At 46.3% G+C, this 23,848-nt stretch overlaps 1 protein-coding gene across 1 annotated transcript in view; it reads left to right on the top strand.

Moving 5' to 3' along the window:
* The first annotated feature begins 2,196 nt into the window (after positions 1-2,196).
* The window catches only part of SDC1 (syndecan 1), a 40,763-nt gene continuing 19,111 nt past the window's right edge, over positions 2,197-23,848 (top strand). Inside the window, exon 1 of the mRNA XM_074988982.1 lies at positions 2,197-2,342. Within this exon, the coding sequence (XP_074845083.1) occupies positions 2,283-2,342 (60 nt within the window). The 5' untranslated portion in view covers positions 2,197-2,282. The remainder of the gene's footprint in view (positions 2,343-23,848) is intronic.

Raw genomic sequence — 23,848 nt, 5'->3', positions numbered from 1 at the left:
TCTCTGAAAGAGAAAATTAAATGCCTGGAGTTCAGCTGGTTTTTAATATCATCATTGGATCACATGATGCAGGAGCCAGATGATGAATGTTCACAAATACAATTAGCTGTAAGGGGGAAAAAGTTGCTGCTGCAATACATATTAAATTAAAACATCACATGGTAAAATGAGGCGGGTGTTCACTTCCAAGCTCTCAAGCTGGAAATGCAAGAGTCAAGAATCAGAATGCACATTTTGCAGGGGAGGGACGTTAGATATTTTTATTCGGCCAACTGCCACTGGTGAGCGAGACAGCTTTGGAGCCACAAAGGGCTTCAGTGGGTCCTCTCTCTCCAGCACTCACCTAAGTGCCAATTCTGATGAAATCTGTATTACCCACAAAACCTCACGATCTAATAGATTGGTTAGGCTCTAAGGCAACAGCCACACAGCCCCAAGTTATTTCAAGATAAGAGCTGTTCTTTCAAAATATCTTTGCTGTCATCTACACTACACACACGCACTATTTCAAAAGGAATTCGAAATAGCGAGTGCATTATATCAGAACTGGCAAATCGCATCACAGGAAGGATAGTGCCTATTTCAAAATATCAAAAGGGTAGCTGAGTTAGTCTGTATCTTCAAAAACAACAAGAAGGGCTGTGGCACCTTATAGACTAACAGATATTTTGGAGCATAAAGTTTCATGGGCAAAGACATATTTCACATCTGACAAAATGGGTGTTTACCCATGGAAATTTATGCTCCAGATTACCTGTTAGTCTACAAGATGCCAGAGGACGTCTTGCTGTATTTCAAATTAGGGGCTGTTAAGATGTGGACTTCAGTGCTTATTTGGAAATAGCTATTTCGAAATAAGCGCTATTCCCTGTGGCCGTGGCAACACTACCCTTTCCTTCAGAAGGGGCATGTAAATTACAGCCACTTGAAAATGCAAATGAGATGCTGGTATGAATATTCAGCACCTCGTTTGCTTAATGGCTGCCACCTAGCCCACCTAAATAGCCATGTAGCTGGGGTCCTTTGAAAGGGTGCCCTGATTTCAAAAGCACCCTTCTTCTCATAAAGCACCCTTTCAAAGTAACCTTGGCTACATGGCTAGTTTTAGTTTGAAATCAGCACTTTCCACAGGTCAGGTGGCCAATATTATGCAAATGAAGTGCTAAATATTCATATTGGTGCCTCCATTGCATTTTCACATGGCTGTAATTTACATGTCCCTTCTGAAAGCGAGGGCCTGTCTTAACAGCACCTAGTTTGAAGTAGGTATTTCAAATGAGGTGCTATTTTGAAATAAGTGCTGTATGTGCAGACGGTGTATTTCGAAATAGCTAAATGCTATTTTAAAAAATATTTTGTGTGCAGCAGCTCTATTGTGAAACAGCTTATTTTGAAATAGGGCTGCTGTGTAGCTGCAGCCTGACAAGCCACAGGCCTGTTGGTTGCTTTTGAAGTTGGTATATGGAGATACACGTCTCACAGAGCTGAAAAGGGCCTCAGGTCAGGGAGCCCAGTTCCCTGCGCTCTTAGCAGGAGCAAGCACCCTTCTTTTCTTTAAATCTACTCGCCCCAGATCCCTAAATGGGCCCCCTCAAGGGGTGAGTCACAAGCCCGGATTTAGCAGGCCAATGCTCAACCCACTGGGCGACCCCTCCCAGGCTGAGGGCCTTGGTTGAGGGTTATGTCCCCTCTGGCTCCCATGGGGCAGCTTCCCAATCCCACTGCCACGCGCAGCCCCGTGTAACTCGCTCCAGGCTTCCGCGGAGCAGGCGATCGAAAAGCGAAAGCATCGAGCCCTGCAGCAGCCGGGGCGCGTTCGGCTTTTGTCTCCAGAGGAAGCCCCGCCTGGGAGAGGAACGATTCCCCCGCAGCGCAAGCGGCGAGGGAGCCCCGGCAGCACACGCCGCCGGCCCGCGGCTGCGCACGAGGGAAATCACAGGGCTGCGCAGCAGCGCACGTAGGAGCGGCAGGTAAGGACGAGGCGGCGCTTTGGTTAGGAAAAAGCCCTGGGGGAAGCTCTCTGAGGCGCGGAACGAGGCAAGGTGGGAGGGAGGGGGCGTGGCCGGGGCGGGCGGTGCTCGCCCCGGAGCCGTGCCGGGGGCGGGGCTTGCGGAGAGGGCGGTGATAGGTGAAGGTTGGGGCCGGGGCTGTATTAGAAGGCGGAGCGGGGCCGCCTGGGCTCCTTGCGGCAGCGGAGCGAGCACGTGAGGAGCGACCCGGGAGAAGCAGCGGCGGCAGCAGCAGCAGCAGCAGCAGCGCCAGCGCCAGCGCCAGCCAGGAGGATGATAAACGTGTCGGCGGCCGCGTGGTTGTTAGCCCTGGTCGTGCAGGCGGCTTGCGCGGTGAGCTGGGGGCCGCGGCCGCACGTGCGGGGGCGGAGCGCGAGCTGGGCAGTCTGTGGGTTTACTGCGCTTTACTCCCTGCAGAGCCCTCAGGCGCGCTGGGGCCGCGCCCGGGGGACGCCGGGCTGCGATCGGGCGCGCTGGGGAAGGGCGGGGAGGTGGCGAGGGGGCTTGGCCTCTGTATCCAGTCACCCCAGTGGCTCCATGTGGGGCGAGGCTGGCGGCTCCCCTTGACCGCCGCCCAGCAGGGTCTGCATCTCCCGCCCTGGGCACTGCCCCAGCTCCCCTCCCCGGCTTCCAGGGCCCGCCGCAGCCCACCGGGTGCCTGGTTCCCAGGTCCTGCCCCTCCTCGGGGGGGCTGGGACTTTGCTCTTTGTGCCGTTGTCTGCAGGCGCCCGCTTCGCCGCCGCCGCTCCCCAAGGCGGGCTGGGGGGAGGCCGCCCTGCTCCTGGAGCGCCCGACGGCCCCGCTCCCGACCCTCCGCGTCTTGGCAGGGCGGCGAGCGCAGCTGGCTGCCCACGCTCGGACCCCTCCAGCAGCTGCGGGGTCCCAGCTCGGACTCGGCCGCTCCTCTTTCGCGCTTCCCCTGGGGGGCTCTTTGCTCCCACTCAGGGAAAGGCGTTGAGAGTCCCGCTCTCAAATGGCCCCTGGCAGGTAGTGTGCGGCTGGGCGAGCTCCGGGAAGTTTTCCCCAAGGCCTGACGCTGTGCGTGTGGGTGTTTGGGCTCACGCGATGGGGCCAGAACCACCCTCTTGGGCGCCTTCCCCGTTCTCTGTGGTTTTAGAGGGACACGCTAGTCCTTCCTGTGCCAATGGCCGGTTGCATTAAGTGCCCCCTCCGCGCTGGGTGACCTGCTGGCTTCAGTTTCTGCAGGGGGGAAGAGAGCCTTTCCTTTGACTTGAAAACCCTTTGTAGCTGGCAATCAAGGCCTCTGGGCAACTAATATCTAGCTCCCTAATTGCAGCTTAAGGAAGCGTCTTCACTAGGCTGTCCAAGTCCAAGTTCTCCTGGCTACCCTAGTCAAAGCTCCTGTCTGGGGTAAAGAACAGTTAAGTCCTTAAACATAACTTCCAACTACAGCCTTAAATGTACTTTCAACATGCTCAGAGTCCCAGTGGTTCTCCCTCATTGGCTACACATTGTAGCCAGCAGATGTCAGACCAGAACAGCAAATTCACTTCAGTGTTTCCTGCCTAGCTGACACAGTAGTCAGACAAAGCATTTCAAAAGTTAGGTGTTGCTCTTATGGTGACGGCAGAGGCCATTCTATAGTCAACTTAATAGTCGACTCAGTTGGTCTGCCTTGAGTGAAGTGGCAAAGCACTGACTGGTCACTAAAGTGACTGTAAGCACACTGATCCATAAAACCTACTCCTTAGGAGTGTATTCTCCTTTCATAAGGCGCTCATGGCGACCTAGAGACTTAGTGGGAGAAAAAGGACTAGGATTAAGCAATGCTAGCTCCTAGGCCCAGACCTTCTGTGTGAGCAAGTGCACTGCTTATTGAGAGCTATGGCTTGTGCCATACTCACCTTCTCCTGTGCTGAAAACTACATGGGAGCTGAATCTGCACTAATCTTGTAGGCATCGCAGGACAGCAGTGACCTCCACTAAGTGGCTGATCCTGAAAATGGAACTGTCCCTTCCTGGTTGAATTTCAAATGTTCCTGAAGCTAGAATGGGCAGGAGAAAACCCCAATGAAGGGATGCTACAGAAATCCTGAAGTGGATGTCTCAGACCTCTTAGGTGTACTTGGATTTTTCTCTACCCTTTGTAGTACTTTACCTGTACATGTGTTCTCCTGACTGTCATGGATAACAAAAATAAAGGGTTGTGATGGAGAGAACCTAGAGGTCATGCAGATTATGCCTATCTAAATTTGGAAAAGCTATTCCTGCTGCTTCATATGTGTACATTTATGTGACTCGAACGCTTTAGAAATCCATCATCGGCATTAGACCTCAGAGCAGTGCATGGGCCCAACCTTTGGAATCTTAAAATGCAGCATTTTATTCACCTTAGCTTATTCCTGTCAATAATTAAGCCTTCCCTGGCAGAGATGGGCTGGCAGAAGTGATACGTGTGCAGTATGTTACAGCGCTCTTCTTGGAGATGGGTTGGTACTTCTGGGCTTTGTCCAGCCTTTGGGTCACAGTAGGTGGAACGGGTTCTCTTAACTGACCCTGATCTACTAATGCATAGGCCATACTGGCATCTGACAATAACTAGTAGCAGGAATACGCTAAACGAGAAGATGTGGGTTTAAAGTGACTGGCCAATATCAGGAGGAACAAACTGAACAAAAGCCTCAGGCAGCAGGTGACTCTGAGTATCCGAGTAACTTCCGTTGTAACTGTTGCCCATGTCTGTGTAACCCACACACCTATGTGCGGTTAACTGTCCTGTGTACTGTTACCTATTGTCTACAGCCTAAGCTGCTAGCCAGCTGGCCTTGAGCTCAAGCTGTAGAAGTGCCTGCACACTACACTCAGAGGTCCAAGGTTTGAGTCTGCCTGAGGGCAGGTACGTCCACATTCATGCGGTTTAAATGACGGCTGCTGAGAAGCATGGTTCAAAGCTCGCTTCCCCTCGAGCAGCCCTTGACCCGAAAGGTGGTGTTTACCAGCTTAAGATAAGATTACTGAAGATGACTTCAGGCCATGGCTGTGGAAAGCACAGCAGTGCTGTGTAGGCATTGCTACCCGCTGGGATCCCATCCAGTGTGCTTGTTGCTGCCAGTGTTCTAACTTCCCTCACCTGCTAGTCTGGGGAAGGGGCTGTAAGTGCCAAGCAGATTTTACCTGATACAACTATGCTGCCATCAGAGACTCGGCCACTAGTCTCCTTGCCGTGTGGCTTGGTGAAGCTGTGGAATGGTCTTTTTCTGTTCCTTAGCATGTCATTAGTTTTTGTGTGCTTCCCACAAGATGAGGGCAGGGGGTTTCCTGTGGAAGTTGGAGTGGCGGAGAGTGCATTGTTCAGGACAGTAAGATACAGCACAGCCTGCCGTATTTGCCCTCTGAAGTGATGTGACAGAAGATGAGAAGGGCCTGAAAGTTAAGTGTATTATAAAGGCTCGTAGCCTCCTGGGTTTCTTGGCTCTGCAGGAGTAGAAGTCTGTTCCTTGCATTGCTTAAGGGAAATCTGGCCGTGACTGTCCCATCCTATAGGAGTGGATATGTCCATGCGTGTCCCAAGAACCTGGGATGGATCCTTCTCCTCACTGCAACAGTTAGTGCTGCCTGTAACTGCCTGACTGGTGTACTGCTTTGCCTGGCCACACATTTGGAAAAGACTCTCCTCTGATCTAGCCTATGGTCACACAGCACTGGTGTTCCTGTCCAGCATGCATAGCTTGTGGCTGTGCTGGGTTTATTTCTGAAGTTTGTAGTCTGATATTTTAACTGGTTAATGTTGCCCCAGAGCTCCCAATCTTTAGAACAGCTGCATGAGCAAGTTATTCCTGCTGTGTAATACGCTTCATAGGACCTTGGCAAGTCTCAATCTGTGGCTGTAGACTGACAAGATGCAATTGCTCACCGGCCTAGTTTAAACAGAAGTTGCTAACAATTTCCCCTATCTAAAACCTTGCTTTGCTTCTAAAGAGAACTCATTTGGGTTGTTTCTCGTGCTACTGGTGCATGTAGAGTCTACAGTGGAGGCTGGCAGACTGAGAGGGTGAGCAGAGAATCTGGTTTTGCTTTGTGTTCAGTGTGGGGAAACCACTTCAAAGGTGGTATTGTTCTGAGTTGCATGTCAGCTAGTGTCTTGTAAGGAAACTTGTTAGTCCAACTTCCCCACTAAATCTGTGCTAAGGAGAAATCTGTTACTCAAGCTACCCATTAAATGTGTGGGAAAACTAGGGTTTTCCTGAATAAGTGTCCAGTTACTAGAACCAGCTCTTATACAGAAAGCAAGAGATTGGCATGTGGTCTCAAGCAAATGTAATTATTAGCTAGCTCAGAAAGCTAAAGCTCTTCCCAGTGAGGGCCTGGTGTGGGATACCAATGTGAGCATGGCTCTTGCAAGTCACTTTCATCTGAGATGACTTGCCTGGTACTGCTGCGTGATTAACACTTTTAATGGAAACCCTCAAAGCTCCAATAGCCTGAGACAAGTTGCAGCAAGTTGAACAAACCTGTAAATCTCTTCAGATGTGAAGCTGAAATCATTCCTTAAGTGTCCTAACCTGAATTCTTGCCACAGTAAGGCTTAAACATAGTTGATGTTGAGCACCTCTTGCACTTGGGTATTCATTACTCTTGAAATAATTCTTTTAAATGCTGTAGCCAAACCTTGCTTGGTTTGACTCCTGGTATCCAATTTGGACCCTCAGAGTGCCTTTTTCTAGAACGGTGAGATTCCTTGAAGCCTAACCTGGACCCAAGTAGGCTTATAGTTCAGCAAGGTCTGTCATAGAAGTACAGGTTGAACCTCTCCAGTTCTGAGGGTACCAAACTAATACCAAATGAGAATTGGCAGACCTTGGGAGGTCAGTATTGCCCAGCAGCGTTATCAACTGCCTACTGGACTCTTGGAAGGCTTGGTCTACGCAGGGGATCAAACCCAATAGGTTAATTCTAGCTATGCTAATTGGGTGGCTAGAATTGTGTATCAGGATCAACTTTGTTCCCTGGTGTAGATCAGGGATCTTTGGGCTCATGCTGATGTCCCTTACCTGTGGAGTACCAGGGTCAATGGTTGAGCTTGGAGATCCTTTTTGCAGTATCTTCACACATGGCAAAATAGATTTCCCCAGAACATCAATCACAGCATGTCAACCCCTCCCCCCCCCTTAAGTGTAGGCATACCCAAACAGATTTAGAGGCAAATTAGAGCTAAATAACAGCATAGAACACTGAGCCCAGGATGTGATTTAGTTGTCATGTAGGTTTTTGTGAGTGTTCCACAGTAACTCAAAATAAAAAGGAATTTACTTCTGTTCAGGAAAAGGTAATCTACAAATGCACCTGTTCCCAGCCCCAGTTAAAATGGCTCCATTTTACAATGTAGGGCTGAACTCCAGCAAACTCAGCTGGCTTCTTGCTAGATCCAGGGCTGTAGCATGACATCAAGAAGGTGAAGTTTTCTCTGTATCCAGGTGGAACAGTGCGCTGTCAGCTACAGAATACATACATTTTTTTTGCCTTACAGGCCAGGTCATAACCCTTCTGTATCACTGAACAATCCAGTTGCAGATAGAAAATGAAGTACTCACGAGTGGTGTCCACTGAGTCTTTATAAAACTTACCTCCGTGAGAGAGGTATTGTAGCAATGCTGTCAAACATTTTTTCAGTTCTACATGCTAAACTTCTTTTTCGGTAAAGCCCTTTAATCCTGCTATTGGATTCAAGATCCTCATCCCCTGTATAGTTTGCTTGATTTGAATTTAACAGTGACCAATATTTACAGTTGTATGTGCCTAACACTGGGACCTGCAGTGAGTGACTGTGATGCCTTTTGAAGTCACTGAGCATAGGGGATGCTGGGTACTTGTGGATTTTTTGCACTACATGCTTAAATATGCAGTATTGCTTTAGATACTTGTGCTTGACTTGATTTGGAGAAGCACATTGTATCCTCAACATGTTTGGTAATCTGCTCTGGATGGCCTGTTTGGAAAGCTGCCTAGAGAAGGTGTTTGATAAGCAGAGAATCTTTATCTGAAAAGATGTAGCTTCTGTGTATGGAAAGATCAGTACAGACTCAGAGTGGCAGAACTGGACATCTGACTCAGAACTACAGCTGATTTGCAAAGTTCTGCAGTTGACTTGTTACAGATCTCTTCCAAAATAAGAGGTCTTCACAGCTCACAACATTTTCTAGTGGAATTCTGGCTCAATGGAAAAGTAACTTCCCATTAGTCATTTGAACTGCAGGCATAAAATGTTGCACAGTTTTATGGCTTTTTAGCCTCGATCCATAATCTGGAAACCCCTCTGGGGCTGTTCTGACTTAAATGAAGTAATAAAAACTACTTGTCTGACTTTAATATCTTGGGGTAGTGCTCTCTAGTAGAAGTCAATTTCATTCTTCCTCCCCCCACTTCTGTTTTGCAAAGTGATTCACTTACACTGAACAGATGGCTGCATTCTGTGTCACTGTCTTTTTGGTCTGTGGTAACAGAAAGCTTTCCAGAATGAAATGATTAGATCAAAATTTAGAGGCACCGGACTCAACTCTGAAGTGGATGACTAATGCAATAATTGGTTTGCTTCCTCTTTAAAGAAAGATGTCGACTACTAAAGTTTGGAATTGGATGGAAACTAGTGAGGAGCAGCGTTATCAGACAAACTTCAAAGCTCGTACTTTGGGGAAACACCACACTGCTTTTGTAAATGTATATTCATGAAGTGTCAAGAATGTGGGTCAGAATGATCCAGTTAACTTGCTGTACAGTTGTTTTTCCCCACCCCACAATGCCTTTTGACACTGTCTTACCAAAGGCTTAGTGGAATTTGAGTTATGGGATAACAAGAGTACTGCTGTCATGGATCAGTGATTTAAAGGATAGGACACAGGAGAAATAAATGGCCCATTCCCCAAATGGGAAGAGGGCAACTGCATGAGTCCACCAAGCATCTGTATTGGGATCAGTGCTGTTAAACATAGCTATTTGCCCTGTACCAGAAATAGATATCAGCAAAGCTTGCCAGCTCACTAAGTCCAAAGGTGAGTTAGGAGAGAGCTCTTAATTCTTCAAAGTGAGACAGGGTGACAAAATTGCACATGAAGTTCAATATTAAGTGCAAAGTAATGTATGATGGGGTGTGTGAGGGTGGTGGGGGTGGGGACAGGTAATCCTAGTGATCAAGGAAAATGATGAATTCTAAATTGTTACTCAAGATTTTTCATGAATTGTATTCCAAAAAACCCACATGAATACACAGCATGTCAAGGTAAAAGGCTAGAAAATGGGATAAATATTGTGCCACTATATAAATGCAAGGTCCACCCACTCCTTGGGTTCTGAGTCCAGTTTTGCTTTCCTATTTCAAAAAGGAAACGAAGCTACAGAAGGCTGGGAGGGCAAGAAAAATGGTCAGGAGTAGGGAAGAGCTTGCCTGTAAGGAGGGACACAGGGCTGCTTGGCTTAAAAGACCATTTGGGGAAGAGGATTGGTATGGAAACAGCGAGGAGAGAAGTATTTGCTGTCTTGCCATACAGAAATCAGAGGTCTTTTATAAATTTAATGAATAGGGAGTAGGGTTAATTCAAATATGAGGAAGTAGTTTTCTCAATGCAAATTAACTGGTTTTAAAAAAAAAAAATATTCATGGAGGGGAAGTCTGTCAATGGCCATTGGCAACCCCATAGGCAGGACTCTAAATGCATGCCAGAAGCTACAAGAATATGGAGGATCTTTGTAATTTCCTGGTTCTGAAGCTCTGGTATTGAATACAGCTGGAGACCAGGTATTACGCTAGGTGGACTCTTGGTCTACCCTATGTTGGCAGCTCTTCAGTTTTATTCCATGCAACTTTTTACTATGGGAACTTTATGGATTTTTGAGGGGAGAGGAAGTCTGTCAGATCAAATGGTTTCAATGATCCTTCTCCAATCTGTAGCACCCTAGTACACCAGTTCAATGCACTAGTGAACAGTGAGGCACAAGTTATTTGACTACAGTGGCTCATGAGCAGGCATATACTTGACATATTATCTTTTCCACTGTGACCCTGTCCTCTATCAAATGCCACTCACTACCATATTTGCTTAATGCAAAGAACAGCTGTTTTTAATTCTTTACGAACTCATTCGTGGAGAAACTAAGGTGGTTCTGAATTCAGTGCATGGCTAAGACATCTACAAGGCCCTTCTGTGGGGAAGCTTACACTCCAGATTTGGTTCAGATTTTTGGACAAGGTGATGCTTGCATTGAGTATTGCACTTTGGTCTACCAACCCAGTTTTCTGACTACACCAGCCTACCTATAGCACAGAGCAGTCAGTTCTCTAGAGAAGTTTAGCTTCTCATCCATTATTGGAAACCATACTTTGGCCCATTATTGTTAATGAGCAAAAACCTGAAAGGCTCCTGGTCTCCCAGACAGACCTGTTTCTCTGAGGATATGAAGAACATGCTCTAAGGACCCCTGCTTTCTCCTCCTGATTACCCCCAAACCTGAACTGAGTTCAGAGGCTGCATTACCTTTCCCATATTCCTTCAGAATGGCTGTGTTGAGAGAAACTGTCCCAACTGCCAGTCTAGTAGCCCAGGCAACCATACGTATGCTTGGTAGAACAGGCATTGGCACCTAGGGCTCCTGGAAGACCAGATTACATGGAAGATGGGGGAGGGAAGAACAAGCCAGTTTACCATCTGGAAAGCAAGTAACTGTTACACTAACCACTTCCAGATGAAGGGCCATTGTAATCTGCTGTTTACAAAACTCCAGTGACTTTGTCTGGGGTCTGCGTGAACTTCCCTGGAATCATGCTGTGGCTGGCAGGCCTTAAAGGATAACCCAGCTTGAGTCTTTTCTGTCTCAAAGTAGATTCAGGACCTAACAATTCTCAAAGGCATTCAAATGACACACAAATCCTAATGATCTGTCAGTCCAGTGTCTTAAAAGTGTGGTGCAAGAGAGCTGGGTTGCAAACCAATCATAGTGGTGTCAATGCTATGTAGTACAATTTTAATTTAATTAGGGGTTTGGGGGACGTTACTAATCTGTTCCTTGAAAGATGGTGAAAGGCTCTGGCTTCTAAACCAAGATAAGGCAGCATGAGTAGATGTTTCCAGCATGCACTTTTTCTCATCACATTCCTCATTAAGTCACACAACATACACAGGAAGGTAGTTTTAAACTTAGCTGTATCTCTGCATGGGCTTAGGAGACTGAAGCTGCCAAACAGGAGCTGGGGCTATTTTCAGCTCTGTCAGCATCTTTCCATGGTAAGAACCAAACAAAAAATGCAGAAATAAAAGTAAATGAGAAATAGTTCCTTATTTACATGTCCTAGATTTAAAAATAATGGGCCATCGCTACTGGCTCTCTATGCATACTTGTTTTGGATTGTCCAGGTTGGGGCAAGTCCCTTCATAGGAAAAAAAAAAAAAAAAAAAACACACGGAACAATCAACAGTGTTGGCACCACATGTGGGAATCCTGCCTTTAACCAGAACTAAGCCCTTGAATGTAAACTGTGGATACTGCTATTTCTGTGTGTACCTACACCTGTACATAGGAGGAATAGCAATAATCCAAAAGCTGGAAGTGGCAAAGGTGTCCTGAATTGAATCAGCCTGTTGCCTGACATGTCCTGGGCTGGTTAGTGGATTAAAAGGATTGCTTGAGTAGGGTGACTTCTGCTGCACTCCCCCCCAGCAGCCAATACTCTGTCATTGGCAGGCACTGAAGTTGATGACTGCATATGCTTCATATAGTCAAGTGGAAACAGATCAGTGTGCTTAAATGGTACCTATGTGCAAATGAACAACTGTTCCTGGCTTGTGGAAAACTCATGGTATTGAGACACGACTTCCTACTTCTGTCAATTGAGGACAAATGTGAATGGCTGTCTTGTAGCAACTTGCCAGCTGAGCCAAAGGCAAACTTAAATCTTCTGGATTCTTCCATGCAAATAGAATGTGACTGCTCTTCCCACCAGAGTATGGAAGATCAAATGAGGAATGATTGGGCAAGGGTAATGAGTGCATCACTACACCAATTGAATCATGCCCTTCAACAGAATGGCTGTTTGAGCTTCCCCCAGAAGTGATGTAGCCCATTAGTCTGTCCACAGACCTTGGTTATATGGCCATACCACTGAGACTCTCCCTTTACAAGGATCCTACTTTTAATAGAGTCCCCTTATGTCAGGGAAGAATCCTGTCTGGCTGTTGGACACACACTTGGGCATGTTGAAACATCTGTAACTATTAATCAGGCAAATGTACAGACTAAAGATGGATGCTTTATGCAGCAATTGTAAGTGACTTGCCTGGACTGTGCTGTTCTTTTCCTGGAATCCAAGATTCCCATGTTGAGGGCAATGTATCAAAATACTTCTATGCTGGTGCTACAACTACAATAGCTCATTCTGAGTTTGCTCTTCCCATGAGGGAACTCTGAACAGAGATAGTGATCATGTACCATATCATACTTCCAGAGCACTGATCTGTAGTCACTGAGGTGCAAAGCTAATGAAGATAAGCCTTACAACTGCTTCTTCAAATTGTTGACTGATGCTTAGTTGTGATCCTGGGAAGAGGGTGTTCTGAGGGCTTCCTCTTAGTCACCCATTTCTTCAGGCTCCTTTGAGAAGGGATCAAGGCTACTTAGAGTGCAGGGATTTAAAAAGCCAGCTCCTAAGTGGCCCGTGGAATTTAAGTCCTGGCACAAGTCCAGCAGCAGAGAGGTCGCTATCTGGTATATTGCAATTAAGGCATTATATATAATTATATGCCATATGGGCGGGTGGTGTACATGTGAATTTGGTTCTGGCAGTTCATATTCTTCTTCATGCTGAGTGTGGGCTCTTGTGGCCAGAGTGTCTCAACTGGAGGACAAAGGCTTTCTGGGACTTCGTGTAGGATAGTCTCTCTCTTCTATTGAGAATGGCAGCCTGCAGGAAGGAGAACATCAAGCTGGAGTGGAGGGAAACAGTTGGAACCCTCCTTCCAGATATTGGGGTACCCTCTTGCAATAGGGATACCTCTCTGGGGGATGGGACCTCTTAAGAAGATAGTACTGGAGGATTAGTTATTAGAAATGCAGATAGCTAGGCTTGTGGTGACAGGGAGGACTGCATGGCAAATTGCCAGCTGGGGTGGGTGATTGTGGGTTTCTCCAGACATCTCAGCATTTGTGCAATGGTGGGTTGCAGCTGGTGGGTAGGATACATGTAGGCAAAGTGACTGGGAAAGGTAGAGAGGTCCTGGAGGTAAAAATGAAAGTCCAGAACCTCCATAGGGCACCCTCTGAAATGCTTCCTGTTCCACGCACAAGACCAGTTAGACAGGCTCTAAATGCATGGGTGAGGTGGTAGTGATCAAAATATTGAGTTTTATTAAGAGCTTGGGAGAAATGAGGTGCCTGTGCAGGCAAGATGGGCTCCATATAAAACAAAATTGTAACCAGACTGCTGACATGTGAAGCCAAACATCTGACCGTTTTCAGCTATGGTACTAGGGAGGGCTGACGGGTATGAAGGAGGATACAGTTTGGACAGACTTCTGCCTTAGAGCAGGATTCATTATAGAGATCACTTCAGCTGTTCTCAGCCTGTTAACCATTCTGGGCCATAAGTGGCCCACTGTGTTATGGTCCATGTTGTATACTACCTCTGCAGCCCAGAGGATTTCACAGGGGCCACCACTCTGGGCTGATAGGGCCACAGGTTGAGAACCACAGCATGTGTCCTAGAGGAAAGGAGGGGAGATGTTAAATGAGCCCTATTCAAATGTATCACAAGAAGGCCTATAACTAAATATTGACCAATTTGTTCTGATTGTGCTTGTGTGCAAATGCTGAAGTCTAAATACAAAACTGAGTGGATTTGGGTACTTAGTGCTAAATGAAGATTGTGATGCTAATCATATCACTAACTTCTTTCATGATTATTATTGGACCATGTCAGGGCCAGGTTACAAAGTCATAGTCAAAATACAATGTAAATCTTAAATGAACCAAAATCTAGCCATAGAGATGTTATGGTATAAATTCCATGTTTGTGTAAAATGCAGCATGTGTGTGTGCAGTTTGTGTAAAATGGATACTGGAAAGTCTCATGAAATGGTCAAATTAAAGAGGCTGCAACAGAGAACCCAGTGAGGGATTTCAGCAGTCCTCATCAACTGGGAATGTCACCTCTGTACGGGATGCAGGCCATGTCTGTACACCATTTAATAAGCTGCTCCAAGAAGCTGGGGTTACAGGGCCCACGAGGGAAGGGGCAACTCCTGGTGAAGTCTTAACTGGCACTTAGCTGTGGTCTGAGACATAGCTGGTATTCAGCAAGAGTAATTCTAATGCAGTGCCCTTTGGGAAAGGGAAGAGGCATACCAAAGAAACCCACCACAGCAGTTTTTAACTTCAGAAGGGGGAACTAAGTTAAGTGGAAATGAAAAGGATTAGAGAAATTTGCAAGCTGCATGGAAACTACTTATTTTAAAAGGTACTGATGGGCTCAAATTGAAGTGTGCGCCTACAGTACAGGAAGGTTAAAAAGCAACTGGGCCAAACAGCATAAGAGGTACAGACTTCCTTTTAAAAACTAAAAGTCAAATCTTAGTGAGAAATGGAAAGGAGCATTAAATCAGGCAAGTGAGATGTAAATTTCATAATTAGCCAGGCTGACAAAACTTTGAGGGGCAACAAACTTAACAGCAAAAGTTAAGTGTGTCAGAAGCAGGAAGCCCCCTGAACAGTGGTGAGCCAATAGGTGGTTGAGTTAAAGGAGCCCTTCAGAAGGACAGGGCTGGGCATGGGAAGCTAAATGACTCTGGAAGGTGTGAGGGGAAATCCCCACACCTGAGCCAGTCTTTAACAGATCAAAGTAACTATCCCAGATTCAGGTGATGGAGGGAGTTTTTGGCACAAGCTGGTATTATTGAACAGTAAGTTACTAAGGCCAGATGGCATTCTTCCAAGGGTTCTGAAGAAACTAATATGAAACTAACTGTAATATGTAACTTATCACTTAAATCAGCCTCTTTGAGATGACTGGAGGATAGCTTCCCAAAAAAGCTCCAGAGTCAGTCCTGGCAGTTATAGGTCAGTAAATCCAACATCCCCATCAGGCAAATTAGCTGAAACATAGAACAGAATGATCAGACACAAATGTCTTGTCTGTAAAGACCCCATGCCTTTGAAGGGGTCAGACCTATGAAGAAGGTGATAGAGTACACTACTGGCATTCAAACTTCTAGCCATCCCTGTTGCCTCATCCTTCACAAAAGTCTCAAGCTTGGGGTGGTGGGGTAGGGGGGAATGGAAATCCTCATGGATTATTTTCCTGTCCCAACCAGTTACTTACTCAGGATAAGTCCAAAGCCAATTGCAAAGTTACAGAAGTCTCAATCAGGTGAGTGGACAAAACAGCTGATGTTTTCCCATGTGCACATATAACTTCATAACCCCAGCTCTCTGCTTAACATCACCCAGGCTCTGCCAAGTCTCAGTTCAGGGCTTCTGGCTCATCGCATGTTGCCCACCTCCTGGGGACTGGAGCTGCAGGCTTCTCCTCACCTGGCGCAGAAGTGGACTACCATGCTGTAAGTCTGGTCTGCTTTATGCAGTTCCCAGAAGCAGCCTGCATGTCCATGCACCTCGGGGGCCATGGGCACCATCAGGGAAGCTCTGCATATTGCCCTTGCACCCAGCACTGCATCTGCAACTCCCTTTTGCTGGTGGGGTCGGGGTGCACCATGCAAATCCACTTGGCCTTGCCTCTGCCCAGGCCAGATATGCTGGCTGCTTCTGGAAGCAGCCGGGGAGCTTACCTTAGCTCTGCTATAGCACTGAGGTAAGCAGTGCCTGGCTGGTGCTTGTTCCCTGAGTTGCCTCCTGCACTCAACCCCTCAAGCATAGCTGGAGCACCCTTCTACACCCTAATCTCTCATCCCAGAGCCTACGCCACCAGCCAGAGCCCACATCCCTTTGGCTCCAGAGCGCCAGCCTAGAGCATTCTGCATGCTCCTCTGCAGGGTTGAAGCTGAGTGCTGGCTTGTCCCACTGTGGGGGAGGAGGAGCCCCAAGACTCTGATGGAGGGAGCCTGTTGCAGGGCTGTGTATGGCCTGTGATATTTTTGTACTAGGGCCACTGGCTCAAAGTAAAAGTTTCCCTCCCCAGGATAGATGACAAAATGGCAAATGTAATGGCACACCTTGAATGCTGCTGCCAATTCTGGTGTCCCATCTCAACTATGATATATTGGAATTGGAAGACAGAGGTGGATAACAAAGTTGGAGGTATAATACAGCTTCTGTATGAGAAGAAGAAAAACTAGCTTGTCTTGTCTTAAAGGATGGCTAAGGGGATATGATGGATGTCTATAATATTGAATGGTATGGGGAAATAATCTTTCCCTTCACAATACCAGAGTCAAGAATACAAGAATCAGGGTAATGCCTACAAAATAGGCATCAGGTTTAAGTGTTTGACTGAATAAACCAGGTTCAAAAAAATCTGAAGTTCATGGTCACCAATGGCTATTGGCTTAAAGTCAAGGATGCAATGTCAGGCTCTGAGTGTTCTTAAAACTCAGATAGCTGGAGTTGGGACTAGATGAGAAGTTGGCTCTCAACAACCCTGTTCTGGTCACTTTCTAGGACACAATGGGCACTCTACCCATTGTTGAAAGACAGGATCCTGGCTTAGGACCATTGATCTGACCCAGTGTGGCCATACTGTAGAAACTTTGAGATCAATAAGTGTTTTTGTGGAACTGAGTGCTGCTTCATTAAAATATGTTCTTTCAAATCCAGTTATCAGTTAGCTTGACTGTCTCTAAAACTCTTGCATGGTAAGTAAGGAGAGACCTGCCCACAAGAGATTCTGCAGTAGTAAGTAAGCCTGGTATTTGTTGTGATTAGTTGTGAATGGAAAACCAATATGGGAAAGGAATATTTCTTACAAAGATGTGGGGGGTGGAAACATAGTACAGTAAGGTCTGGTCTGTTTGCCTTTGGCCCAATGTAACTCAGCCTTATGGGTGTGACCGTATTTTACACTAGTACAACATCTATTGTGAGATAGATGCTATTACACCACAGTTTGTTATAGCTTAGCGCCCTAGTGAGCGGAGGCTCTTGTGGCTTTTGGTAGAGTTGATAGATATCCCACTGGCCATGCCTAGTGGCATGGGAAAACTTTTCCTGTGTTTTGTCTGCTACTCTGTTGTAGCACATCACAGGCCTCTTTCAGCTGTGCTCCTTGCCTTTGTTAAGCTACCATTTTAACTGCATAACTGAAGTACATCCAGAATGGCTGTATTAGGAATTTTCAGAAAGCTTAGCATCTCCTTTATGGGGTAGTGAGAGGAAGATGTCAGTAAAAGGAGTGCCTACTTTAGACTGTATCTGAGAGGTAGCCATGTTAGTCTGTATCTTTGAGAACAAGAAGTCCTGTGGCACCTTACAGACTAACAGATATTTTGGAACAAAGACCCGCTTCATCAGATGCATTAGAAGCAGGTCTTTGCCCACAAAAGCTTATGCCACAAAATGTTAATGTGTAAGGTGCCACAGGACTTCTTGTGTAACTGAAGTTAGCAAGATTCCTAAAATAGACATGGTAAAAACTCTTCACAGGAGTATTGGTCCCAGATCCTGCTTTAGTAAGAGCAGTAGGACTACTCACCATAACTAGAAAGGTTTATCTTGTAGCTGGCTTCAGACAGGCTTCTTAAATGTCAGACTTGTATTTCTTGAAGTAAATTGTGGTGGAAATCAGGATGTCCATGACCTTGCTATTGTAACCTGGCAACTAACTGCATCCCCAAATTAGGCTCAGTGCTAACAGTTTTCCCACAAGCCTGAGGGGGACTCTACACTTGGGAATAAAGTCTGTTTCAGATATGCAGTGCTAGTTAGGCCATCAGCGTAGCCAGAATAGACTTTCTTGCCTAGTATAGTCCCAACAGCTTTACGCTTGCATCAGTCCCTTACTCCGCACCATAGCTGAGCCCAGAGAGGTAGATTTTTCCCATGTTCTAACAGATGTGTCAAAAATCACTCTTCGGGATCAATTGCTCATGGGGTCAGACTAGTTACATACCTACTCCACTTGTGTAACTTAACTAAACTCAATGATTAACTGAACAAAACCTTCAGTATGCCATAAGTAAGAATGACACTTGCATGTGCTATCTAAGCCTCCAGAAATTCGGTCACTAATGTTACAGGTCTTTGGGATGAAATTTTCAAATGCTGGATTAACTGCATGCAATGTTTATGTAAACTAGTCTTTCAACTATGGAAATTTAAACTTACAAAGGATATCTGAGTGTCTTATAAGAAAAGTTAATGACCAAAACTGGCTGACTTGGTTGAAGAACTTAGCTGAAAAAATCTGACCATTCCTCAAGAGCTCTGAACTTATTAAGCATCTTGTCTGTCACTGAATGTACCCATTTTACAAGACCTGAAAATAACCGTAAAATGGCTTCTTATAATTACATGACTAGCAGTGAGCAAAGTAAAGGGCAGGTGAAGTTGACCATAAATCAGCCTGTAGGCTTGATAGATGCTAGAGGACCTAGATAACTTAGGAGGGAGTTAACTAGGTTATTGGTGTTTCTTTTGGTCTGGCAGACATAAGTGGCTCTGAGAAGACTTGCTAACTTTCGTCTTCTGCTGCAGTTGGCAGCAGAGGTAATGGCTCAGTACTTCCAGGGCCAGAAGGAAGCACCACATTCTCCCAGATTGGTCACTTACCTAGCACAGGCCAAAGAATGTCACCTAGTAACTCTAACACTAGCTTGCATGGCAGTGGCTTTTGGGATTTCAGTCCTGGAGGAATTCTGCAACTTTACTATGGCTCCAAATGCAGCAGTTGGAAAACTTCCCCCAGGAGTTGATTTGTTTGCCTGCAAAGAACTAACCTGAGACTTCAGCTCACACCTGACAGGCTGCCCAGAGTGATTAGAATTGGCTACCAAGTAGACCTCAACATGAGTCTGGCAGAACTGAGATGTTCTAGCCACTTCAGCAAACCTCTGAGATCTGATCATGACTCATAGCGACCTTCTATCATAGGGTAAGAGTGAGTTGGATGGAAGTCTTCTGGAGTATTAAGTGACCTACTTCTCTGTGGGTAGCTCAGCCACATTACTCCAAAGCAGTGGAGCATGGATTGCACTGCTGCTGACCTAGCTATGAGTCTGCACTGATTGCTACAATAGATGTTCTGAGCTCTGCCGTGATTAGCAAATAGCAGTGGGCCTCTAGGGCAGCGTTTCCTAACTTTATTTGGCCACAGAACTGTTTTAAATGCAAAAGAATTTTGTGCCATTTTTATGGAATACATTTTACATGGCTTAATCCCTCAACCCCAACCCACCCTCAAGATTGACCCACTTTAGTTCCTGACCCTTCCAACTGAAGAGGTCCCCAGCCTAACCTCACCTGAGTTAGCTCCTCCCATTACCTCACCCACATGACAAATGAGCCTACCTTAACACTGCTGCTCCTCCAACTCTAGTCCTGCAGGCCTGATTTCATTGTCTGCCCTATGGCAACATGAGGCTAGTCACAGCCAATGAAGGCAAGGACAACACAGAACTGCAAGACCCATCTGACTCCCCTTCTGCACAGCTATTGGTTCCCCGTGCCCTGCCGCCATTACATGCACACCAGCCACTTGGCAAGTGAGGAGCTTTCTGCAGCTCCCTGCCCTGCCACAGCTGAAATAATGGAACTAAATTCAATTGCTTTAATGGCCAGATCCCTCCTGCCATCCATAAACCAATTAAATTTTGTTCTGTTTCAGCAGTGGCAGGGCAGGGAGCTGCAGAGGACTCAGTGGCAGCAGTGTCTAGAGCTGCAGATTGCTGACCTGTGTTTTCTTGCAGAGCCTTTGGTTTTGCTTTAGGGAACCCCAGGGTTCTGCAGGCCACCATTTGGGAAATGCTGCTCTAGTGTGCCTGGTAGCATGCAGAAAGCACATGTTGGCAGCAGAAAAGCATTTGAAAGTTTTGAGTGCTTGTAAAAGTAAGCTGCTCATGGTATATTAACAATAATTAACTATTCTGGTGCAAAAGTTACCACTTTTGCTCACTTCTGGTGGCCTCTCCCTGGGCAATCCAGGGTTGAAATAAATCCTTGCAAATGATCTTGGCCTCTTTCCTCTCACAATCTCTTGCTTGTGTCCTCGCTAAATGAAAACCTGTGCCAAGGCTGAGCTTGGTCTTATTCAGAGAACTCAATGGGAGGGAGAACTATAAAGCTACTCAAGTTAAGCACTGCAACTTAATGCCCGTCTCTATCTGAAGGATGGGAGTGCCTGGCAGTCCCAAAGGGCATGCTACACGTAGCCACTGTGTCCTGGGTGATGGGCCAATGGAGAATGACAGGCTAAATCTTTAATATTTTGAAGAAAGCCCAATAGTCTCTCTGCTCTGTGGCTGTGGATCTCCTGGCAACCGACTCCTCCCAATGCCATACTAAACTAGGTGCCTGGAACTCGGCTCCCTTACCAAAAGAGCAAGTGACAAATGCCAAGATCTGCAGCTTTAGTTTGTCCAAAGCCTGGAGCCTAAACTCATTTCTAGCATCTCAATACTGGAACTTAGAGTGCTGGTGACAAAGCAACTTCAGTCAAACTTCTTAATCTGTAAATGCTTAAAATGGAGTCTTGATTTTAGACAAGTGGATGAACAGGCTCCCACCCTGCACTAGTGTCAGCACTAACCGTTCTCAGAGTGCTGCGGTGTAATAAGCAGTGACTTCTCACCTTAGTTCAGTTAGATGCCTCACCGGCTTATTTTGACATAGGCTGAACTGCTTTCTAATTTATTTTGAATTAAATTGAAATTGGCCAGGTGTTAGAATTAATAACTAATGCTTTTAAAAAGTTGAGGGCATTCAGAACTACTACACTGGCTGAAGTTACACTGGTGCCATTTGCTCATCCTTTCTGAACAAGTTACTACTAGAAGTGAGTCTGAACTCCAGGAGGTATGACTGAAAGACCTGTGCTACAGATGCTGGTGGTGTCTTTTCAAAAGCCATTCTGATTTCTCGCTTTAGAGCTCCTTCAATCTCATGGTGCAGTGGAAACTTCTCATTCTAGTTCATTTAATCGTACAAGCTCTGCTTTGAATCTGATTGTAAAAGGCAGCCTGTATGTCTCGCCTGTAACAATGGTGTCCATATTTCTCTCCCTGGTTGCAGGAGAGTCTGTTTGGTGGGCTACAGTGGCAGAGCTGCTCTGGCTCTCATTTGGGTGTTGCCTCAACCCTTCTCATCCCAAAATACATGTACCCAGGCAGCTCCAGTTACCTCAGGCTTCCTCCCACTTGCTCCAGGTTTTTTCCTACATCTTCCTGGGAAATAATCATAGGGCAGTTGAGCATACTGCAGCACTAAGAACTCTGGGATGCCCTCAGAAGCACATGAGAGCCACAGTAACAAGGGCAGGGGTTTGCATTATACCCAGTTACCAGAGTCACTCTTGTAGTGAAGGCTGGCCACAAAGGACAGCATTGGAATGGTTTCCTGAATCAAGGGAGCAAAAATTAAAAGGGGTCTCACACAATGTTCACATCTGGTCCCTAAACTCAGAGGAATAAGGTGGTGTCTGGATTACTTTTAAATTGGACATGCCAGATTGAGGATACAGTTAATTTCAAACAAATTGCTGCCCTTGGAATCCCTCTGCTTGTTTTTCTGCAAAGCAATATGGGCCTGAAAGAGTTACTGACTTGCTGGTAGTAACTAGGGGTCTGCTCATCTAGCATCTTCCTGATATTGGTGCATGCTATGCAGTGTGCTACAAATCAATCTACCTTGGGACTGACGCACTCAGCAGGTTGATGTTTAACTTTTTGGGATCACTGATAACTTCCAATAGGAAAAATGCCAGTCAGGCCACAGTGTCATGTGTAACAGCTAGCATGTGATTCTGAGAACACTGACAACCAAGTAAGAAGATTCTTGCTGTTATGAGTAGAACTGGGTGACTTCTAACGTGGCCTTAAAGCTCATCAATTCATACAGAAACAGAAGTTAAACTTGGCTTCCCTTGATGCTGCCTCTTAATAGCTGAGCCAAACCCTGCTTTCCTCTCACTGTGCAACATGAAAATTACAGGGGTTTCACTAATATTAAAGACTGGATTTAATCCTAAAATCTGTCAGCAAATTGTCTGATGGGCTGTCCTGTCTATATTCAGGGTAGGTCCTAGACCATCTTTTGTCTTAGCATGGCAAAGACTGCAAACACATGCTGTCTTTCACTGACTAAATGGTGTGGGGGTGGGGGGGGGTGGTTTAAAACCCACACTGATCAGAGTGTAAATGAGTGGTGGCAGTTCCAGGTCTTGGAAGGCTGCTTTCACAAGTGGAGACTTCAAAAGAGAAAGGACCTAACCCAAGAAATCCCAGCACAGGTTAAGTGATATCTTGTAACTCCTGTTCGTAAAGCAAATAGACACAAGCCTGTTTAGTTTGGTTTTTCTTTGCAACTATTTTTATACAGGATGTTAACCTGAAGGGCTCCAAGGTTGACTGGTAAAATGACATGACATGGAGCAGAATGACCAGGACTTGGTAAACAGCAGGCTCAGTTCCAGGGGCCAAGTCAAACTCCTCCCCGCCCTATTGATTCCTGACCTGAAAGACGTGGTACATCCACGTATCAAAAGTGAAGGTACAGGGACTGTCGTCAAAAGCTTTACTGGCTTCAGAAATCAAAACTGGCCCGTGTTAAACCGGGCTCTGAAGACCAGACTTTGTCCAGCACTTAAAGGCTTTGATTCTTCCAAAGAGCTCTCTCAGTAAATGGAGTCCCATTCTAGAACTCTTGGAAACTGAATGGGCTCAAGTTTTATCTTACTTATGGCCAGGCAGGACACGAGATCATGTAGTCAGGCCTGTGACATTGGCCATAGCTGTCGTTTTGGTTAAAAGCGTATCTTGAAAGGCATCCAGTCTTGATTTTAAGTCTGTCAAGTAATGAGTCATCACTTAGCCTTCTAACTGGCCCTAATGGTTACACTCACTGTCCATTCTCAACCTTCTTTAATAAACACCCTTTTATAAAAAAACAAGTACCCCAGTACCCACAATTTTCAGACACACAATCCCCAATCCACCACCCATCCCCAAGAACCGGGCACCCCAGCACAAACAATGTGGTGCCACCACAGGAACTGCACAAACCAGGGCCTGAGCTCTAGCCACATGCAAGCAAGAAGCAAAAACGCCTCATGAACTTGGCCCCTGACTTGTGTGTGTGTGTCTGAGGCAAGTGTCCTGTCTTTCCCTGAAACACTCATGCAACTTGGAACACTGGGCTTCCCCTTGCACTCAAAGCCCAGGGGTGGGGGTGGGGGGGGGCAGGATGCCAAGGCTCAGGGTTTCCCCCAGGGCCAGATTAACTCTTAAGGCCCAGGGCAAGTAGATTTTTGTCAGGGGAGGAGGCAGGCTCTGGGATGGAGCTGAAAATGAGGGTTTCAGTGTGGGGCGGCTGCTTGGTAGCAGGCTGAATGTGGCACAGGGTCTGAGCAGGAGGTAGGATTCAGGAACAGGGTTCAGGGCAGAAGGGGGTAAGGGATGGGAATGTGGTGTCTAGATGGGAGGTGGGGTATGGGAGAGAGCAGGGACTGGGAAGCTTAAATGCTGCTGTTCACAGGGGGATGGGGGAGACTCCACAAGGCCCAGAGCTGGGGCCTGCGTGAGCTGCACGGTCTGCCTTCTGAAAGCAGCAGCACTACTAGCAGCATAGGCCAGATGAAAGGGCTCTGAGGGTTGGATGCCCCAATCTAGATGCTATCCATGTGCTTCTGTTCTCCAGTGCAAGTGCTCGTTTCATGATAAGGAAAGAGATCCACTTTC

The sequence above is a fragment of the Carettochelys insculpta genome, chromosome 3 (genome assembly GCF_033958435.1).
Source record: "Carettochelys insculpta isolate YL-2023 chromosome 3, ASM3395843v1, whole genome shotgun sequence".
Taxonomy (NCBI): Eukaryota; Metazoa; Chordata; order Testudines; family Carettochelyidae; genus Carettochelys; species Carettochelys insculpta.
This window is presented reverse-complemented; position numbering and strand designations above follow the sequence as displayed.